Here is a 16,130-nt window from a genome sequence, read left to right as displayed (position 1 = left end):
AGTCTCTACGGCATCTTTGGAATCCCCTCGTGCTTGAGTCGCTGCAAATCATCGGCGTCGTGACAAGCTGCCAGCGATTAAGACACAAATTCTGAGTCCAAAGTTGAAAATGTGCTAAGAAGCAGCGTAAAATCACTCCGGGGAGGGAAAGAAATATATTTTGTGTCAACAAGAGGTGGCGACCTGTGACGAATGCAAAAGTCAACCTACCGGGGTGCTGGTCTTCCCCGTGAGGATGGTCCGAGCTTTGGCCTTGTTCATGTTGAAGTTCTTGAGATAGGCCTCGTAAATCTGCCGAGCTAGTGTTTTCTGGTCGGCCATCTGGGGGTCCTCCACCTCGCGGTCCCCCGTCACCATCTCAGCTTTCAGCTTCAGCTTCTCCGACTGTGGCATCCGTCCAAAACGAATGGCTGTGTGGAAAGCGACGCAGACACTCATTCAATTAGCTACCGTAATTCTGCTACTTGCTTTTAAGAAACAGAGAATTCATGAGAACTAAGTGGCTATTGGAGTAAGTGATGTCGATTTTTAATTTTTCAAGCTTCCGCTATGCCTAAAATGTATAGCTTGCATATATTAAATCAACAAGATGGCTGACAAAGCACTTGGAACAAAAAGGATCATAAAGCATCAACACACGCCACAATTATGGGCCCGTACTAATTTTGCTACTGTAGTCCAAAAAAAAAAAAAACCCCTGATGTCGTGCCAACACACTAGAGCAAAAACAATACACACCTAGCAATAACACCATGATTCCACCAGATGGCGTCTGCTGCCCCCTACAGGCCTATACACGTTTCAATAGATACAAACAGAACCTGTAAATTCCATCCACTGTAATGATAGAGTTCTTTCCTGCAGCTGTGTTGCGACCCCATCAATTTGTTATTACAGTCGGGACAAAACATAGCATTTGCTCCGTTCCAGTCACTGAGCTGATTTTTTTCTTCTTGAGACTACACTCAAGACGGCCTGATCCCATCTGACTAACAAGATTGCAAGTGAACTGTATCTCACCTTACACACACAAAGTACATCTTATAAGAATAGTTCTGATTTGATCCGATAAGCGGGAAAACAGGTAGCTAGACGCTATTGCATGATGGATCGTTCAGAAGATGGGTGTCGGATCATGTTAAAACTGCATAGCAAGTGATTGACTGACTGGGAAGGAGCCAAGTCCAATTAAGTTCAGAGGAAGTGAGTGATGTTTAGATCGGAGCCAGCGGTCTGAAATTTTGACATTAATAAGCATGCTCACTTTATTGACACATAACATGTACTTAATTAGCTTTGTGGGTTAGCATGAAGCTAGTGGGCTAAAAGAAAAGTTATATTTAATATACTGTATATAGATATAGATGTAGATATCTAGATATATTGTAATAAATATTATGTATCGATATAGTATCCAGGAGGGTCCAATTTAGCTCTTGTATCCATTGCAGGTCCAAAGATGACGGTCCAAATTTAGCGCCCAATCCGCCCCGTCGATTGTCATGAGACTGCTAAGAGCTCATCAAAGGATCCCGTTCCACCCGTAAGTTCAAATCTAGGCTCTTTTGTTACACTTTTAGCCATGAAACTCAAGAATGAGGAAATAAGGGATGCATAAAATTGTGAGCGCTATCTTAAAGGAATCAAGAATAAATCAATGAAGAGCAGACCACAAGTGACGTGGTGGAATATGTGGTAAGGGTGAAATTATTGAACGTGCTGAGCGCTCGCATGTCATCGTCCAAATGTGTTTCTAATCCCGACCATGACCTTGAACATGGGCTGGCATCCCTTGCATGCGTCTGTCAGTGTGTTTACACAGTGTCAACAGAAATACAGTAAACCTCCTGAATGGCGGGAATTGCGCTCTACAGCGCCCCCAATGCACAAGTGAGGTACTTGCGAGCAATAAAGTTTTATTTCATATTACAGTACTACAAGGATTTAAAAATATTTCACATTTTGAGAAGAACCGAGACAAATACATATGAATAAGATACTAACAGCCAACATAGTCCCATTTTATCATCATGTAGTAAACGAATTTTTAATAGTGTGCTGCCCCTAGTGGCGGGAAATGGATGTACACCCCAAAACAACTTGAGTACCCCCTCCTCACTCACAACAACAGGGTGTTGAAAGGGTGCATGACTGGGGGGTTATTGAAACTCAATCAGTCTCAATAGTATGATTTATATTTATAGTTTTGTTTTATAATTTGTAAGAAGTACAGATACTTGGCTTAAAAATGAAACGAAAATGAAAATACTGATTGAACATACCAAAATGTACTCAGGCATACAAGTTTAAACTGGATTTTGTTTCAACAACTTGCCACAATAAAAAAAAAAAAACATCCCAAAATAGTTTCCATTCTTTGTCAACCGTGTTCATACTGAAAAGAAAAAAAAAGCTAGGTCGCGCTGCCGCAGGCTTTTTAGCAAAACATGGCTTTTCCATAACTTTGCTAATGTTGAGTTGCGCAAAAAACTCAATCCATCAAATTCAAGGTTGACTTGAGGCTAAATAGACCAAGACCAATTTGATGTGCTAGAGAAAAGCAAAGAGAAACGAGACGACAAAGTGGTGAGGTGCCTCAACTTGTACGCTTAATTGGAAATCCTGGCAGCGGTCTCATTTTAAGAGCAAAGGAGGGAGCGGCTCGGCCTGTTTGGACTCACCGTTGTGGGACATGCCCACCGACAGGCACTTCTGGAAGCGGCAGTATTGGCACTTGTTGCGGTTCTTCTTTTGGATCTTGCAGCGGCGTTCGCATTTGTCGTAGTCCAGCTTGAGACGGATGGTCCGCCGAAAAAAACCCTGAAGGAAGGACAGAAAATGCTCAACGCACATGCTAATTAAAGCATGAAAACAATTCATAGCCGTGTTTAGACATGCAAATACCAAATTTGAAGTCAAAACCACAGATTTCCACAGGCAGCGGTGGAAATTATGACATCGCTCATAAATGAAATTTACCAGGACAGTTTAGTAACTAAACTTTAGTTGAAGTAAGAACATTACCTTTAATTCATTTTTTGGGCTTCTGTACTTATTTTGTCATTTTATACAAGCAGAATATATATATTTTTTTGTTCTAGCATTCATATATTTGCAATGGGAGGTGTGTCCAGGGAATGTTTGTCTTGACAGCTTCCAGACACTTCTCTGAACTGATTGGAACTCTGCTGCAGACAACGCAGCAAAGTCACACCCAACGTGCGAGTAACCCTCCCACAAAAGTATTCCAAAAACCGAAACTTCACCAGCATCCAGCCGTGTGGATCATGCTTGGTGAACTGGGAAACGTTTGACTGGCAAAAAAAAAAAATTATCCAGTATACATGCAGACATAGCGCTCGCCCTGTCGTTCCAATCCAAAAGTTTGGACTTGATCTCCGGCTACCCAGTTAACAATTAACTCGGGCTTGTTTGTGTCACATGACCAACATGTCACTCCCCAGCATTGTGCTTAATAAATGTCGTTGGACGGTTGGAAAACCGAATGTTTGCAAATAGAGGTGTGCCCCATATACCGTAAAAAGATTCTTAAAGCAAGGTGGTGTTGGGTCCTTGTCGAGATCTGTGATTTGCCAACAAGAAACTCAAGTAGAGAAGGGCTTGCTTGTTTGGTTGAATCATTTAAGAGTCAGTGTCTTCTCACCTTGCAGCCCTCGCAGGCGTGGACGCCGTAGTGGTAGCCCGAGGCCCGGTCGGCACACACTCGACACTCCAGGCTAAGCGAGGACGAGGAGGACGAAGGCGAGAAGTCCTCTTGGCTCGCCGCCAACCCGTAAGCCACCGAAGACGACGGGCTGGACGCCGGCGTCAGGGCATCTGATATGATAATGTATAATAATATTAATATTATATAAAATATAAATAATAGTTGTTTTGTGATTTCTGTCCCACATTTGGCTCTGTTTGATTAAATAAAAGAGCGAGTGAAGATGTGGACTGCTACGTTAGCTTCTTGGGCTAGCTAGCTAGCTAGGTGCTATACACTTATAATCAAAGGGTAGATGTGTTTTATGTGCGTCGTTTTCAAGTTTTACATTACAACAGTAGTTTATTTCATTAGTTGTTAGTTAAAATGTAAATGTCGACTGAAATGTTAGCTTCTTGCACTAGCTAGTAACTGCCAATTAGCAAGCTACTACTGTACGTGTCTCTGTCATGCTTTCAGGTTTGATTACAGCTCAGTTGATCACTTAAGATATTTTGGCTCCTGCCGGTATAACAAGAAGTTATTTTCCATTCATGTGATTGACACCAGTTTGCCCATTCCGTCATGGGTACAGAAATAGTCCAGTAGATTGTCACAAAGCCGCTCCACGTGACTTGAGAGATGCCCATAAAGCAGCCAAAAAAAAGTCCTGCCTGTTGCACATTTAGCGTAACAACAACACTGCAGCCATGTGTCTTTTTCATGATTGATCATTTTCTGTCCACTAGCCCTCCTCTAGACAAATATGGTGGTGGCGTGGATTTTCCCAGCTGTCCACCTCATCCTCTATTCAGGAGGGAACAGAAGCCCAGTGGATGTTTCCCGAGAAGTGGTTTGGGGTGGCTGTGGAATGCGGTGGGGAGGGGATTGCTAGTTGCCGAGAAGAACGAGGGAGCGCATGGAAATCAAATCCAAAATAAACGCAATGAAGTTTCAAAAGCAGGAATTGGTCATCAATCTTCCTTGTTATGATCGTATATCCGCATTCGGTTGGAGCAAATGAAGGATTAAGAAACTACCGCGTAAAAACAATCGCATAGCGATTACGCTGAGCTGCTGAGGAAACACTTAAGAATGTGGGAGAACACCACAGACGGCCCAAAATAACTTTTAAGGGATTGCTTGTCTTGTTGTATTTCACCAATTTTGACCACTTTTAACAAGTTGGATGGATGGATGGATGGATGGATGGATGGATGGATGGATGGATGGATGGATGGATGGATGGATGGATGGATGGATGGATGGATGGATGGATGGATGGATGGATGGATGGATGGATGGATGGATGGATGGATGGATGGATGGATGGATGGATGGATGGATGGATGGATGGATGGATGGATGGATGGATGGATGGATAATGAAAACATCCCTCACCAAAGACAGTGGAGCCTTCCGAGCCGTTGCTGGACGATTGGTACTCGGGGGCATCATAAGAGCTGAGGGTACTTCTATCCATGGACTGCGAGATGTCCTGGAGCTCCTCCATGCCGCCGATGAAGTCGTCATCGGCGTACAGCGGGCTGTTGCCCAGCATGGAGTCCTCCAGGGGCGAAGGCGGTCGGTAGTGACTCTCAACATCGACCATGGCCGCGTCCGGATGAGGAGGGGCGGGGTTGGCCGGCGAGCTCACGCCTCAGGCTGAAAGCGACGGAGAAGAAAGGGAGGTAAATATTGTCGACTAACATCATCACGATTTGGGGAGTGTTGATTGAAATATCAAATACCGATAATCGGGTTTGAGTACATGCGGTGACAAACGGTCGATAGCTAATCAAGCAAATGTCATGTCGAGAGCTCAAACAGAAGGAAGAATGTAGGTCATTAGGCTGGAAGACCGGAACCGGGTCTACAGTCTTGGAGACGAGAAGAGCAGACGGGAGGAAGCTCCGGCGGAAAAAAGCACTTTTTCGACGCAGCGCTTTCCACCTGGCCTTCAAAACTTGAGCATGTAAACTAGGTCAATCTTCAGTAAGCCCCTTTCATCAGGCCCCGTTAAGTCCATCAAAGACGGGGATGAGGGGGTAGAATAAGTGAGTGGGGGGTGGGGGGCAAAGAGCCGGTGCAAGGGTGGGTTACCAACTCGAAGCCATCCGATGGCATCTGTCACTCGTTGCACACGGTTCGCCTCGAGTTTGACCTAAACTTGTCTTTACGGGACAAAATAGAATCATGGCACACGGGAAAATATGAGCTTTAGCGTTAGCTTTTTGAAGCTAAGAGCTACTTCGCGGGCACACGAGGACACATTTCTTTCCGGCGACGGGAGATGAATCGAGCCGTACAAGAACGAGCGGAGATTGTGGTCGTAAAAGTGAACGGCGAGGTGTTATGTCAACAGATGGCCAACGCAAAAGTTGTATTTAAATAACACACATACTTCTCTTAGCTTGTGACCTCGCCGCTGTGAATCCAGTTAACCTTCTGTCATCAGCATACGTTTTTCATTGCGGAATATTTCAGGGGTCACGTACGTTCTGTGTTTAGGTGACTCTTCGGGATGACGCTAAAATGATTGACTCGTAATCAAAACGCCTGTTGGACAAATTGTGCAAAAACTCTTGAAACATTTGGATAAAAGTTTCGAGGTTAAATTAAGTTCACCTGTTAAGATTTATCATACATTTTAGGTCCATTTCACCCAAAAAATCCAATATTTTTAACTTTTTATTGAGTACTCTTTTTAGCCTTTTATTCACCATAAGCTATTATGAAAATATCGCACGATACAGTTTGCTGTTTATATAAATGTGATGAACTGTTACGACAAATAAAAAGCATTGTTTGCTCATTTGTTCTCAGTTACCGAACACACACACAAACAAACTCATCGCAGCGGCACGAGTTCCAGCTGAGGAGAATAAACACGCCGAACAGACGAGCCCGCCTCGTCGACATCCTCTGAATCTTCGCCCCCCTCCAGGGATGGAAGAGGAACAACGCGAGGTTAGTTTTCACAGCCGGCGCGGGGAACAAAGGAGTCACAAATCATCTGCCATCTTTTATACATATAGCCCCTAAAGCAAATATTATACTATTTTAAAAATAGTTAATACTGTTTATATTGAAATAGTTTTTTGCACAAATTAAATTAAAATCAATCATCCTACCTGACACTTCCAAAAACGTTCCCTCGAGCCGTCTCCTGACAAAATATGACATCCCCCCCCGTTTCTTCCTTTCCAAGAGATCTGATGATGATTACTTCACATTCACGGGTTAATGTTTAATCCTCAGTTCCTGCGGAGTGAGTCCTGACAGGACCGTGAGAGGAGCACATGGGTCAGGGCGGTGGTCTCGGACGGCGACTGCGGGCCCACGTGGGCTGTCACATCGCCTGCCGGCTGATGATTTGTCTGAGTCTCGCCTCACTCATCTCGGACCACCGCGTTGGCAGTGTAAACACCGAAGCGGGCCGTTATCAGGCGGAGCTGATACGCCGGGGACGGCTCCTTATTGTTGCCATGACGACGGCGCAAAGTGCAAGGCGGCGGCGTGCGATTGACATTGGACTTTAGTGGCGCTTGGTGACCGATGGGAGGCCTGATAGCAAATTGATCAATCATTGTTTCATGGGTTTATCATTTGACCAGGGGTCTGCAGTAGTGCTATTTTTAGAACAGGCAATCGGAATCCATCCATTTTCTAGTTATCGGTGACACAATTCTGTAATGGAAAATACAACATCACACGAGTCAGAAATTATTTGGTGACGGGAACCGAGCCCCGCTGCGCATCGCAAAATTCTCCCCGGTGTTCGACATCGGTGCTTTGCAACAAGATGCCACTAGAGGGCACCAAAATAATCCAGTGGATGTTTAGTATTCAAAAACTGAGCCAACAAATCACAAATTTCAATGAATAGCTGGGTTAACCAAAAATTCTTTATAAATATCTGTATTAATAGTTCAAACTACAAAACTATCCTCCAAAAATACTCAGAAAGTGGCATTTTAAATGCTAACAACCGCCTTGTTTCCCCAATTAGCCGCAAATCAATGGACTCCATTGCCAACGAGGCACAACTATCTTGAAATGACAAGCGAGGGTTACTCAAGATGAACTCCCACGGGCGGCTCCACATCTCAAAGTCACGTTACAAAAATGTCTGGCGGACTCTGACCTCTGCATTGACAGCGTGGTCGTTGCGGAAAGAAGAAGCCAGCGCACGCCGCAAGCCCAGTGGAGCATGCAACCGCGCGAACAAGGGTGCACTGTGTCAGGGTGTCGCGTTACCGCCAAACATCTACGATGACCTGCTGTTTATAGCACACACTGTGGTAAAAAAAAAAAAAACAGCAAGTGCGTCACAGAGTCCATACATTTTAAGCCATGCATTCAACTCACCAAAGACAAAAGCAATCACACTTTGCAATGTGTAATTCCACAACGACCCCCAGCAAACGGCGGCGATGATAAGACGATAAAAATAGTTGAAGGCTCTATTTAAACCACAGGCCGGTCATGCTTTAAATAGAAGCCGATATGTAAGTCAAAGTTGATGGCGCCCGTCTCGAGGTAGGCTTGACCCACAGTGCTGACTTGGCCTGCGTTACGCAATCGCCATTGTGATAACTAAGCAACGGTTTGTTTCATCCTCCCGATTGGCAGTTGCTAAAACGAGCAGACGGTTTGCGACGGTGACCTTGAGCCGCACCAGGCCACTTTATATTTCCAGAGCCCCACGCTTGTTTTGAAACATCTCAGCAGTTCATCCAGACTATAAATCAGACAAAACCGCCGCGCACTCCACGGGACACTGCATGCTGCGCAATCAAGAGTTGAGTGAGTGAAATTAGCCACCGAATCAGATCGGCACTGATCCAAAAATCTCTTTGAACTTAACTCACTGAAGTGAGGCACGACTTTTTTTGCCTCACTTACAGTTTTGCTCGCCAAAACGACATCATGAAGACCACTGGCCAAAACAATCCGCTCAAAGGTCACTTAAGTAAGCACGTCTCTTTCCTCCCCGCCAATATATTTGAAGAGTTTTCTTAGTGGATGAATCATAAAAGAAATAACTTACACAAGCTGAATTAATCGATTAATCGACAACAAATCAATTACCAAATGAATCGCCTCGTATTTTAATCGAGTAATTGTTTAGAGACATCAAGTTTTTCAATACGCTTTAATGCAAATAAAATTTTCTGCGATTGCTCGATTAATTCCGACATCTTTACATTTATGCTAACCATTACGCTTCTGTCCTGCGTTTACCAATGACGCAGGAGAGATTTTTGTATTGCGGAAAGGCTTTCGAAGGCACGACCCTAATAAAGCAAACTCGTGTCTCAACTCAATGCACCTTTACCTTCTCCCCCAGAGACAAAAATAGTGTCAATGTGACCACCACAATGAACACATCAAGGCAGCGTGTGCTGCTAAAGGGGAGGGAATGTTCAACGGGGGCTCTGCTCACGCCAGCTGTTGCGTGCCAAGGTTCAATGGCCTCCACGCTGCCGTGACGGCGGCGCTGGAGGACCAAGAGGACAGCCAGAGAGTCCGAGCGAGAGCATCCAACAGGAGACGTTTCTATTTGCTATGACAGCTGCATGTGTCTCTGATTACATTTTCCAGCATGACGCTGGAGTGCCGAGTCGCTCACGTTGAGACATCGGGATCGGCTTTGCCAACCGCATCAGCTTACCATAATGCCATATTTTAGTACAAACAAATAACAACAAATGATTAAAAATACAACTCACCGTGATCAAGTTGTGCTTGTTTTTTCTTATAGTACAGCAGCCATCTTGGGATGATGAATGTATTTTATTTTCAAACTTATTTCAGACTCTCATGACCGGGCCACCCAAAAAAGAGGTTTTGGTTTGCTGGTTTTGTGCCGGCGACACCGTTTACGTACCCAGAAACCAAATGTTTCCTTGAAATGTTACCCAGAAAGCAGGCTAAGCAAGCACATCTTTGCTTTGACGCTTTTATCAGACACATGATCACATCATAAACCAAACCCACAAAGAAGCTGCACCAGCTGATATCTTCTGGCTTTGTCTTCTGTTGTGTAAACAGGCTCAAATAGAAGTTCTCATCCACCAACAATGTCTGACCTGCTTTAGCCTTTGCTCAGGCTAATAATGAGACCAGTCAGTGCCCAGTTTACATCAAGTCTATTGGAACATTTTGAGCAAAGCTCACACTAAGAAGCTCATATTAATCTTATAAGGTTAAATCGCCTGATTATGAGAATGTGTATTGTTTTGTTTTAGCGGAGAACAGAAGCCATGCTAACCGCTAAGCTAAAGTGAAAGGTAGAAACACCTGAATAATTGCTAACCATAAGCAGTAAATTAGCCAAAGAAAATAATTCCGGAAAGAAAATACACATCTGCCACACGAACAAAAACTACAAATCAATTAATAGGTTTGAGTAGTTTATGTTTGTTGCTTTTCAATCTATTTTTATCAGTTCCAATTAGCTAACAGGCTAAATAATCAATTGGGACATACTTGGATCCGAATTCTTACACACATTTTTCTATTAGGATCCATTTTGTTAGTGGAGGGATTTGAAGCAATGCAAAATTGACTGAAACAACAATATATATATATATATTCGTTGTAAAATTTACCGAACAGAAGTAAAAACAAGAGTTCGGGGATTTTCCTTTAAACGGTAACTAATTAAATCCACATTGAGCATCCAGTGACCCTTGGGTCTTCATTAGCACAGACAATCTCCTCGAGAGCTGCTTACAGTAAGTCTGGCTGGAGGGCCTCAATCCTATTGCCCGTCCCACAAGGACTTTAACGTAAGGAAGGCTCAGAGGGGCCTGCGTGAAGGTCAAAAGCTTGTTGATAGAGGTCACGGGTTGCACAACAAAGAACAGAAGAAGAGGGCATAACATGTTGTACAGACAATGCTCAAAAGGTGGAACGTGCATATTTGGTTCCATATAGACTTGAACTTTTTACTAAAAACAAAGATCCAATATAATGATGCGAACATCTTCCACCACTGGTGCAGGTGTGTGAGGAACTATTTTTCGCTCAGCCGGTTGACAATAGGCCTCTTCACCTAACTCAAGCCTAAACATCTGAAACTTTTCCATCAGAGAGCGAGAACCTGAATGTCCAGTTTCACCACATAGGAGGAAAAAATCCCGCCTCTCATTCTGTTCTCGTCTTTTACGTCCAACTATATAAATGCTCAATTTGTGGGCAGACGTCAAACTCTGCTATATAATCTAGCAGCCCACAAAGCTATTTTCCTTTCAACTTTGATATAGAGAATTGAGTACACATCTTCGATATATCAGCCACAATGGTTCATTGAATGTGATGTGGTGGTCAGAGTCCTAAAAAGACAACGCCAGAGATGGACAACTATATCATCTTTTCCGGAACTCGCCATTTTAGACCAATCTGAAGCACTGATGGAAAAAGTCTGACTTGAAGGCATTTCTCGATCAAATTTCTTTGCACATCTGCCGATACCAAGTCCCGATCTGGCACCGGATTAGGAAGAAAAATAGAGGGGACATTTATATTGTCTGAATTATCTAATGTTTTTAATTGACAGTAGGTCATCATGAAATATTTTATCTTTTTATATCTCATTGTGATGTTATTGTGATGTGATTTGGATGTTTCAGCAATATGGCACACACTTTGACAAACAAGTTGATTGTTTTGTGCACAACCTTACAGGAGATTTTCTCAACAAATTCTTGCTGTGCACAATGACCGTAGTGTAATAATGGTTTTGCACGAGCAGACGCAGCCATTGTGCAGATGCACCGACTGATGGCTTGCTTACATCACTGGGCAGCCTGCACCCGATCTGCGCAGGCGTGCAACAATAACAACAAGAAAACTGAAATCAAGCGTGCCTGCATGTAACAACTTAATGCATGATCAAATATCGCCTTGAAATAGTCACGTGCCTCATTCCAGTAGTGTACGTGGGTGTGCGCACGGCTCGCGTTCTCAAAGCGCGTAAAAGAAGGCGTCTTACCTGATTTGAGGAAGCTCGAACCGGAACCAGCATGTCGTCGGGTCAATAGGGGAGAGGGAGACCCAGGGAGGGTGCAGCAGAGTCCGGCCGCGTCCTTGTTTCGTTTGCCCCTGTAGCGCTGCTTGCCTGCCACCCGCTTGCTGTCAAAAAGAGAACCAGCACGTCGGTACAAAAGCAAGGGGCGTCCGCTGAGGCTCACGCCTGCCGGAAGTGACGAAGGCAAAGACGCGGCGTGAAAGCCCGCCCCATTTCCGCGTCTGAGGGAGACACACCTACACTTTCAGCCAATAGGGAGTTGCTATCTTACGAAGTGCGGCCCTTTAACTTTGAATTCAAAGAGGAGGCGGGAGAAGAGAGAGGAGGGGCGGGGGGAATGACGTGACGCCCACTCCCTTCAAAAGCTGGGCTGTCCTCACATGACCCTCAGCATTAGTACGTCCGTCAAGATCTAAGAATGAATAAAATGCAGGAAAGCAAATTCTGAAAAAATAAGAATAAATAGTAAAATATAAACGCTCGCCCCACCAAATAAAAAATAAAAAAACTACATAAAATAGTTTGAAAATGGTAAAACATTTTGTCTGCTGAATGCGCTGCAGTCACTTTTCCTGCAATCATCTTCAAAAATATATGATGGATTTCAAAACAAATCTGTGAATACAGCTTAAAGAGGACTTATTTATATCCACACTGGCCCGTGAAATTATGCACAACTCTGAACGTGACCCTGTGTAAAGGTCATATATATTGTGTAATCAGACCCCCAAAAGTGACCATGAAAAATTATGTCCATGCTATCAATCTTTTTGTATCCTGAAATTAGACCTTACACCACAGATGGTTTGGAAACGAGGCCAAGTTTTCCTAACGTGTTAAAAAAAAAAAAGAACTGACCTCGTTAGCGTCCCTCTGCGCTGGTTTCCCCATCCCATTCCTCATTTCAGCTCTTCATCACATTCTGGACACATCTTTGGCTCCTCAATAGCGCCTGGCTTGCATCCTGGTGGCAGCTCCTGTCTAAAGACCCCCTCGACACCCCCCGGAGTAGGCCATGGGACCACTGTGACCCCACCTGACACACTAACAACCAGTCAGCTTTACTCAACACCAGTCTGTCGAGTCATCTCGGTACGCGGGCTTGACGGAAAAGGGAAGTCAAGACCAAAATGTATTTATACAGAAAAAATATATGTCTGAAATTCAACCCAATATTTCTTGACCTTGTTTGAACTAAAGAGTACGACTGGAATCTTAATGCATATGCCTACACAGTTATTTTTTTTAACTGGGGACAGCAGAGACCTGGCTTGATAAAAGATTAGGACATTTACAAAAATAACACTATTGTTTAACGTATCCTATTTCTCATATACGTGACGTGAGACAGACGAGAGCTTGGTAGAAACACGAATCTCTGCTGCCACCTACTGGTAATAGACGGTCATTGCAAAATTGGGGTTTTGGAAATAAATGCTGTAATACTATTAAGAATGACTCAGTAATTACTGAGTAACTAAGTACAGTACATTTTGGTAAATAAAATTGCCTTGACCAACAAATAAAATATAGCCTACTTTTTTAAATATTGTCGACTATATTAGTTGCAGGAGCAGCATTGTAGTTCTAGAAACGACTGGCCATTGAAATATAAAAGGTCATATCCTTATATTAAAATATTTTAAATTCGTCACATTGATAAGATATCCTGTATTGCACAATTCTAAATTTAGTGACGTTACCAGTGTCATACAGCCACTAGATGGCGCACTTGTAGCGTACACTATGCCATAATGGGCTTCTGCTCGCTCAACTTTTACATGGAGAAATACATATTTGATTTCTTGCATTTATTTTTGTATGTAGTAATTTCTATAAAAGTTTCTCATGCATTTAAGTGGTTTCAATCAAATCCACTCACTGCATGATCAATAACACTCCCATTGATGGCCCGGGAACTTCAGAGACTTGAAGGAATGAATGACGGTTTTTGAATTAAAGAGCCTTTTTTTTTTTTACTGAAAGCTTTTCATCATTCCCTATTGCGCGGTGAGGTAATGACATCCACCAGCGGATGCCAAATGTTGAGCAGGCTTTTTGACGAAGAGGATGCTCTTTGGACTTGCACACTCGGGTCATTGTCTCATCCCTCTTTTAAGCATTCAGCTGAATTCCAGCTCAACTTTATTTGGGCTTCATTCGAGTTACTTCCAGGTGGCAGTTGAGCACTCTTAACGTGGGTCAAAATATTCCAGAAAATAATTACCTTTTTGAGTATAATTTATATACACTAAATGCACTAGAATGTGCAAAATGTCACCGTTATACATTTTGAGGGGTAAATAAATAAGCAAGACAATTTATTTTCATGCCTTTTATTGAATTAAGCAAAAAAAGAAAATTACGAACCTTGCAATGCTGGTTGCCATTCTGAGTTGCAGCATATTTGTGTGTGTGTGTGTGTGTGTGTGTGTGTGGGAGGGGGGGGGGGGGGGGGGGGGTGTCAAGTCTGCCCGGTGACGTATCGCTGCCCTTCAGGGAAGGCAGTAGGTTGTATAGTTATCTCCTGATTGGGCAAAATCACTACCCCGAAACCACACAACCTACTACCTCACCCCGTACGAACATCAGAAACATGGCGGGACATCACATGAGGAGCGCAGGCACACATCATGCATGCAAACAGTGACAAACAAACTCCAGGCCAATGAAAACATCCTGAACTGAGCTGAGGCAACCGAGGTCACTGAGTGCAAAGAAGCTAAAAGTGCAGTTACAATGATCCGCCGCTAAGAAGCGCTGCTGCTTAGAGAACGGTGGTGGTCCAATCGTCAGACGACATTACAGCCACTTCAGGAAAGACAGTAAGTTGTATAGTTATCTAACAGGAAGGGTGTGACCCTAAAACTATACAACCTACTACCTCACCCCAAAGGACAGTCTGGAAATATTCACCCCATCCTCGCCGGTCAGCCGCTTTCACACACAAAAGCGCGTTACTTGACACAAGTGATTTATTTTACTGAATGTGAGGAATAAATCTGAGCAAAATGGGCTTACTTACCGTTAACTTACCTGCAGATATAGTTCAAAATTGAACTGTAGCTTTTCACTTGGAAGCTTTTCTATGTGTTTCTCGCCTCTTCGGAAACATGGCGGAATGTTAGTGCAGCCTTAACAGCAGCTCCACCTGAAAGAACCACAGAGGAGAACAATCGGTTACTTAAGATTTAAATTTTTTTTTTTTTAAATATGTAAAGAACTCAGTCTTGAGTAACCATTTGAATTGTTTCATAACCGAGGACCGTCACTCTTCTTGTTAGACTACAAAATAACCTTGTCAACCTTGTGACTAGCTTGCTATTAGCTGTTAGCATTTTTTTTTGCATTTAGTAGCGTTTAGCATTTTTTAGTTAGCATTTTGTCGATTCTACTACAGTATATTAGAAAATTTTATTGATCTGCTTTATCGATTGCTGTCTTAACAACTTTAATAAATCCACAATTTTAGCATATTAGCAATAGGATGAGTTATCGCCTCAATCTTATCGTGTTTAGCACATTTACTCCCGTCTCCCTAAGCCCGTGCCAAAATAAACGTGGGTCTTAGCAGTTTTTTTTATACAAGCTGCCAGCCTTGTTTGAATTTCCATTTTGTTGAAAGAGTGGCAATGAATATGGTATTAAATAAAAACAGTGTACAGTGGATGAAATGGAGCGCATGCGGGGTGGTAACAGACAAAAACCAGAACCAGAAAGGCCCGAATGTGGATGACCACAATGCATCCCACCAGACATTATCTGGATTTTAAGTAACATCTTGTCAACGCGAGCTGGCGACGGGAGTTGGAAAATTGGCGCCACGTTTGCTTCTGTGGTGCTGATTGACTTTCAAGTTGTTCCAATTTCAAAACACTCCCCCCCCCCTATCGGAAATAAGAGAATTAATTTGTTCCAGGGTCTCATCTTACCCTCAGAAAATGTTTAAGTTACTGCACAGGCCAACATTAACCTCATTCAAGTACAAGGAAAAATTATATTTCTGATGGCGTCAACAGAATTTGGAATCTTTGCTCCCGATTGATCATTCAAGTGAATATTTCAGAGCGGGCACCTCGTATATCTTCCTCATTATGCTAAAGATTCAAGCGTGAAAGGAAAGGTTGAGGCATGCGGAGCTGTCAGGCTACTGACTGGACATCGCTCATTCTAATATAGTGGCTGGCTCCAAGTCCAGTCTGGCCGAGCCGGGCGTCCGCTTTCAAGTGCAGCCAGTTGCTATCATCCCGTGACAGGAAAATGTAGCACCGACGCAAACATGTATGCGCGGCCTTCGGCGCAGCATGAGCTAAAAACACCCCTTAGCTCGGAGCGGTTCTTGGAAATGCGCAAAGTCAGCGAGACGGCTCAGACACGTGAAAGCCG

The 16,130-nt window shown here is 43.4% G+C and overlaps 1 protein-coding gene across 8 annotated transcripts in view; it reads right to left on the bottom strand.

Annotated features, from left to right (window-relative positions):
* The window catches only part of pparab (peroxisome proliferator-activated receptor alpha b), a 44,101-nt gene that overhangs the window by 4,265 nt on the left and 23,706 nt on the right, over nucleotides 1-16,130 (bottom strand). For 4 of the 8 annotated variants that reach the window (XM_049724429.2, XM_049724427.2, XM_049724428.2 and 1 more), the window contains exons 4-8: nucleotides 11,709-14,895; nucleotides 5,108-5,371; nucleotides 3,665-3,837; nucleotides 2,682-2,820; nucleotides 211-410 (exon numbers count right to left, since the gene is read on the bottom strand). In XM_049724429.2, the coding sequence (XP_049580386.1) occupies nucleotides 211-410; nucleotides 2,682-2,820; nucleotides 3,665-3,837; nucleotides 5,108-5,318 (723 nt within the window). In that variant the 5' untranslated portion in view covers nucleotides 5,319-5,371; nucleotides 11,709-14,895. Of the gene's footprint in view, nucleotides 1-210; nucleotides 411-2,681; nucleotides 2,821-3,664; nucleotides 3,838-5,107; nucleotides 5,372-6,840; nucleotides 7,985-9,441; nucleotides 10,168-11,708; nucleotides 14,896-16,130 lie in introns of those variants that run through there. The other 4 variants (XM_049724431.2, XM_049724432.2, XM_049724434.2 and 1 more) reach the window with 4 other exon arrangements.

Source organism: Syngnathus scovelli, chromosome 6 (genome assembly GCF_024217435.2).
Source record: "Syngnathus scovelli strain Florida chromosome 6, RoL_Ssco_1.2, whole genome shotgun sequence".
Taxonomy (NCBI): domain Eukaryota; kingdom Metazoa; phylum Chordata; class Actinopteri; order Syngnathiformes; family Syngnathidae; genus Syngnathus; species Syngnathus scovelli.
Note: the sequence above shows the minus strand (reverse complement) of the source record. Positions and strands in the feature narration are given on the sequence as shown.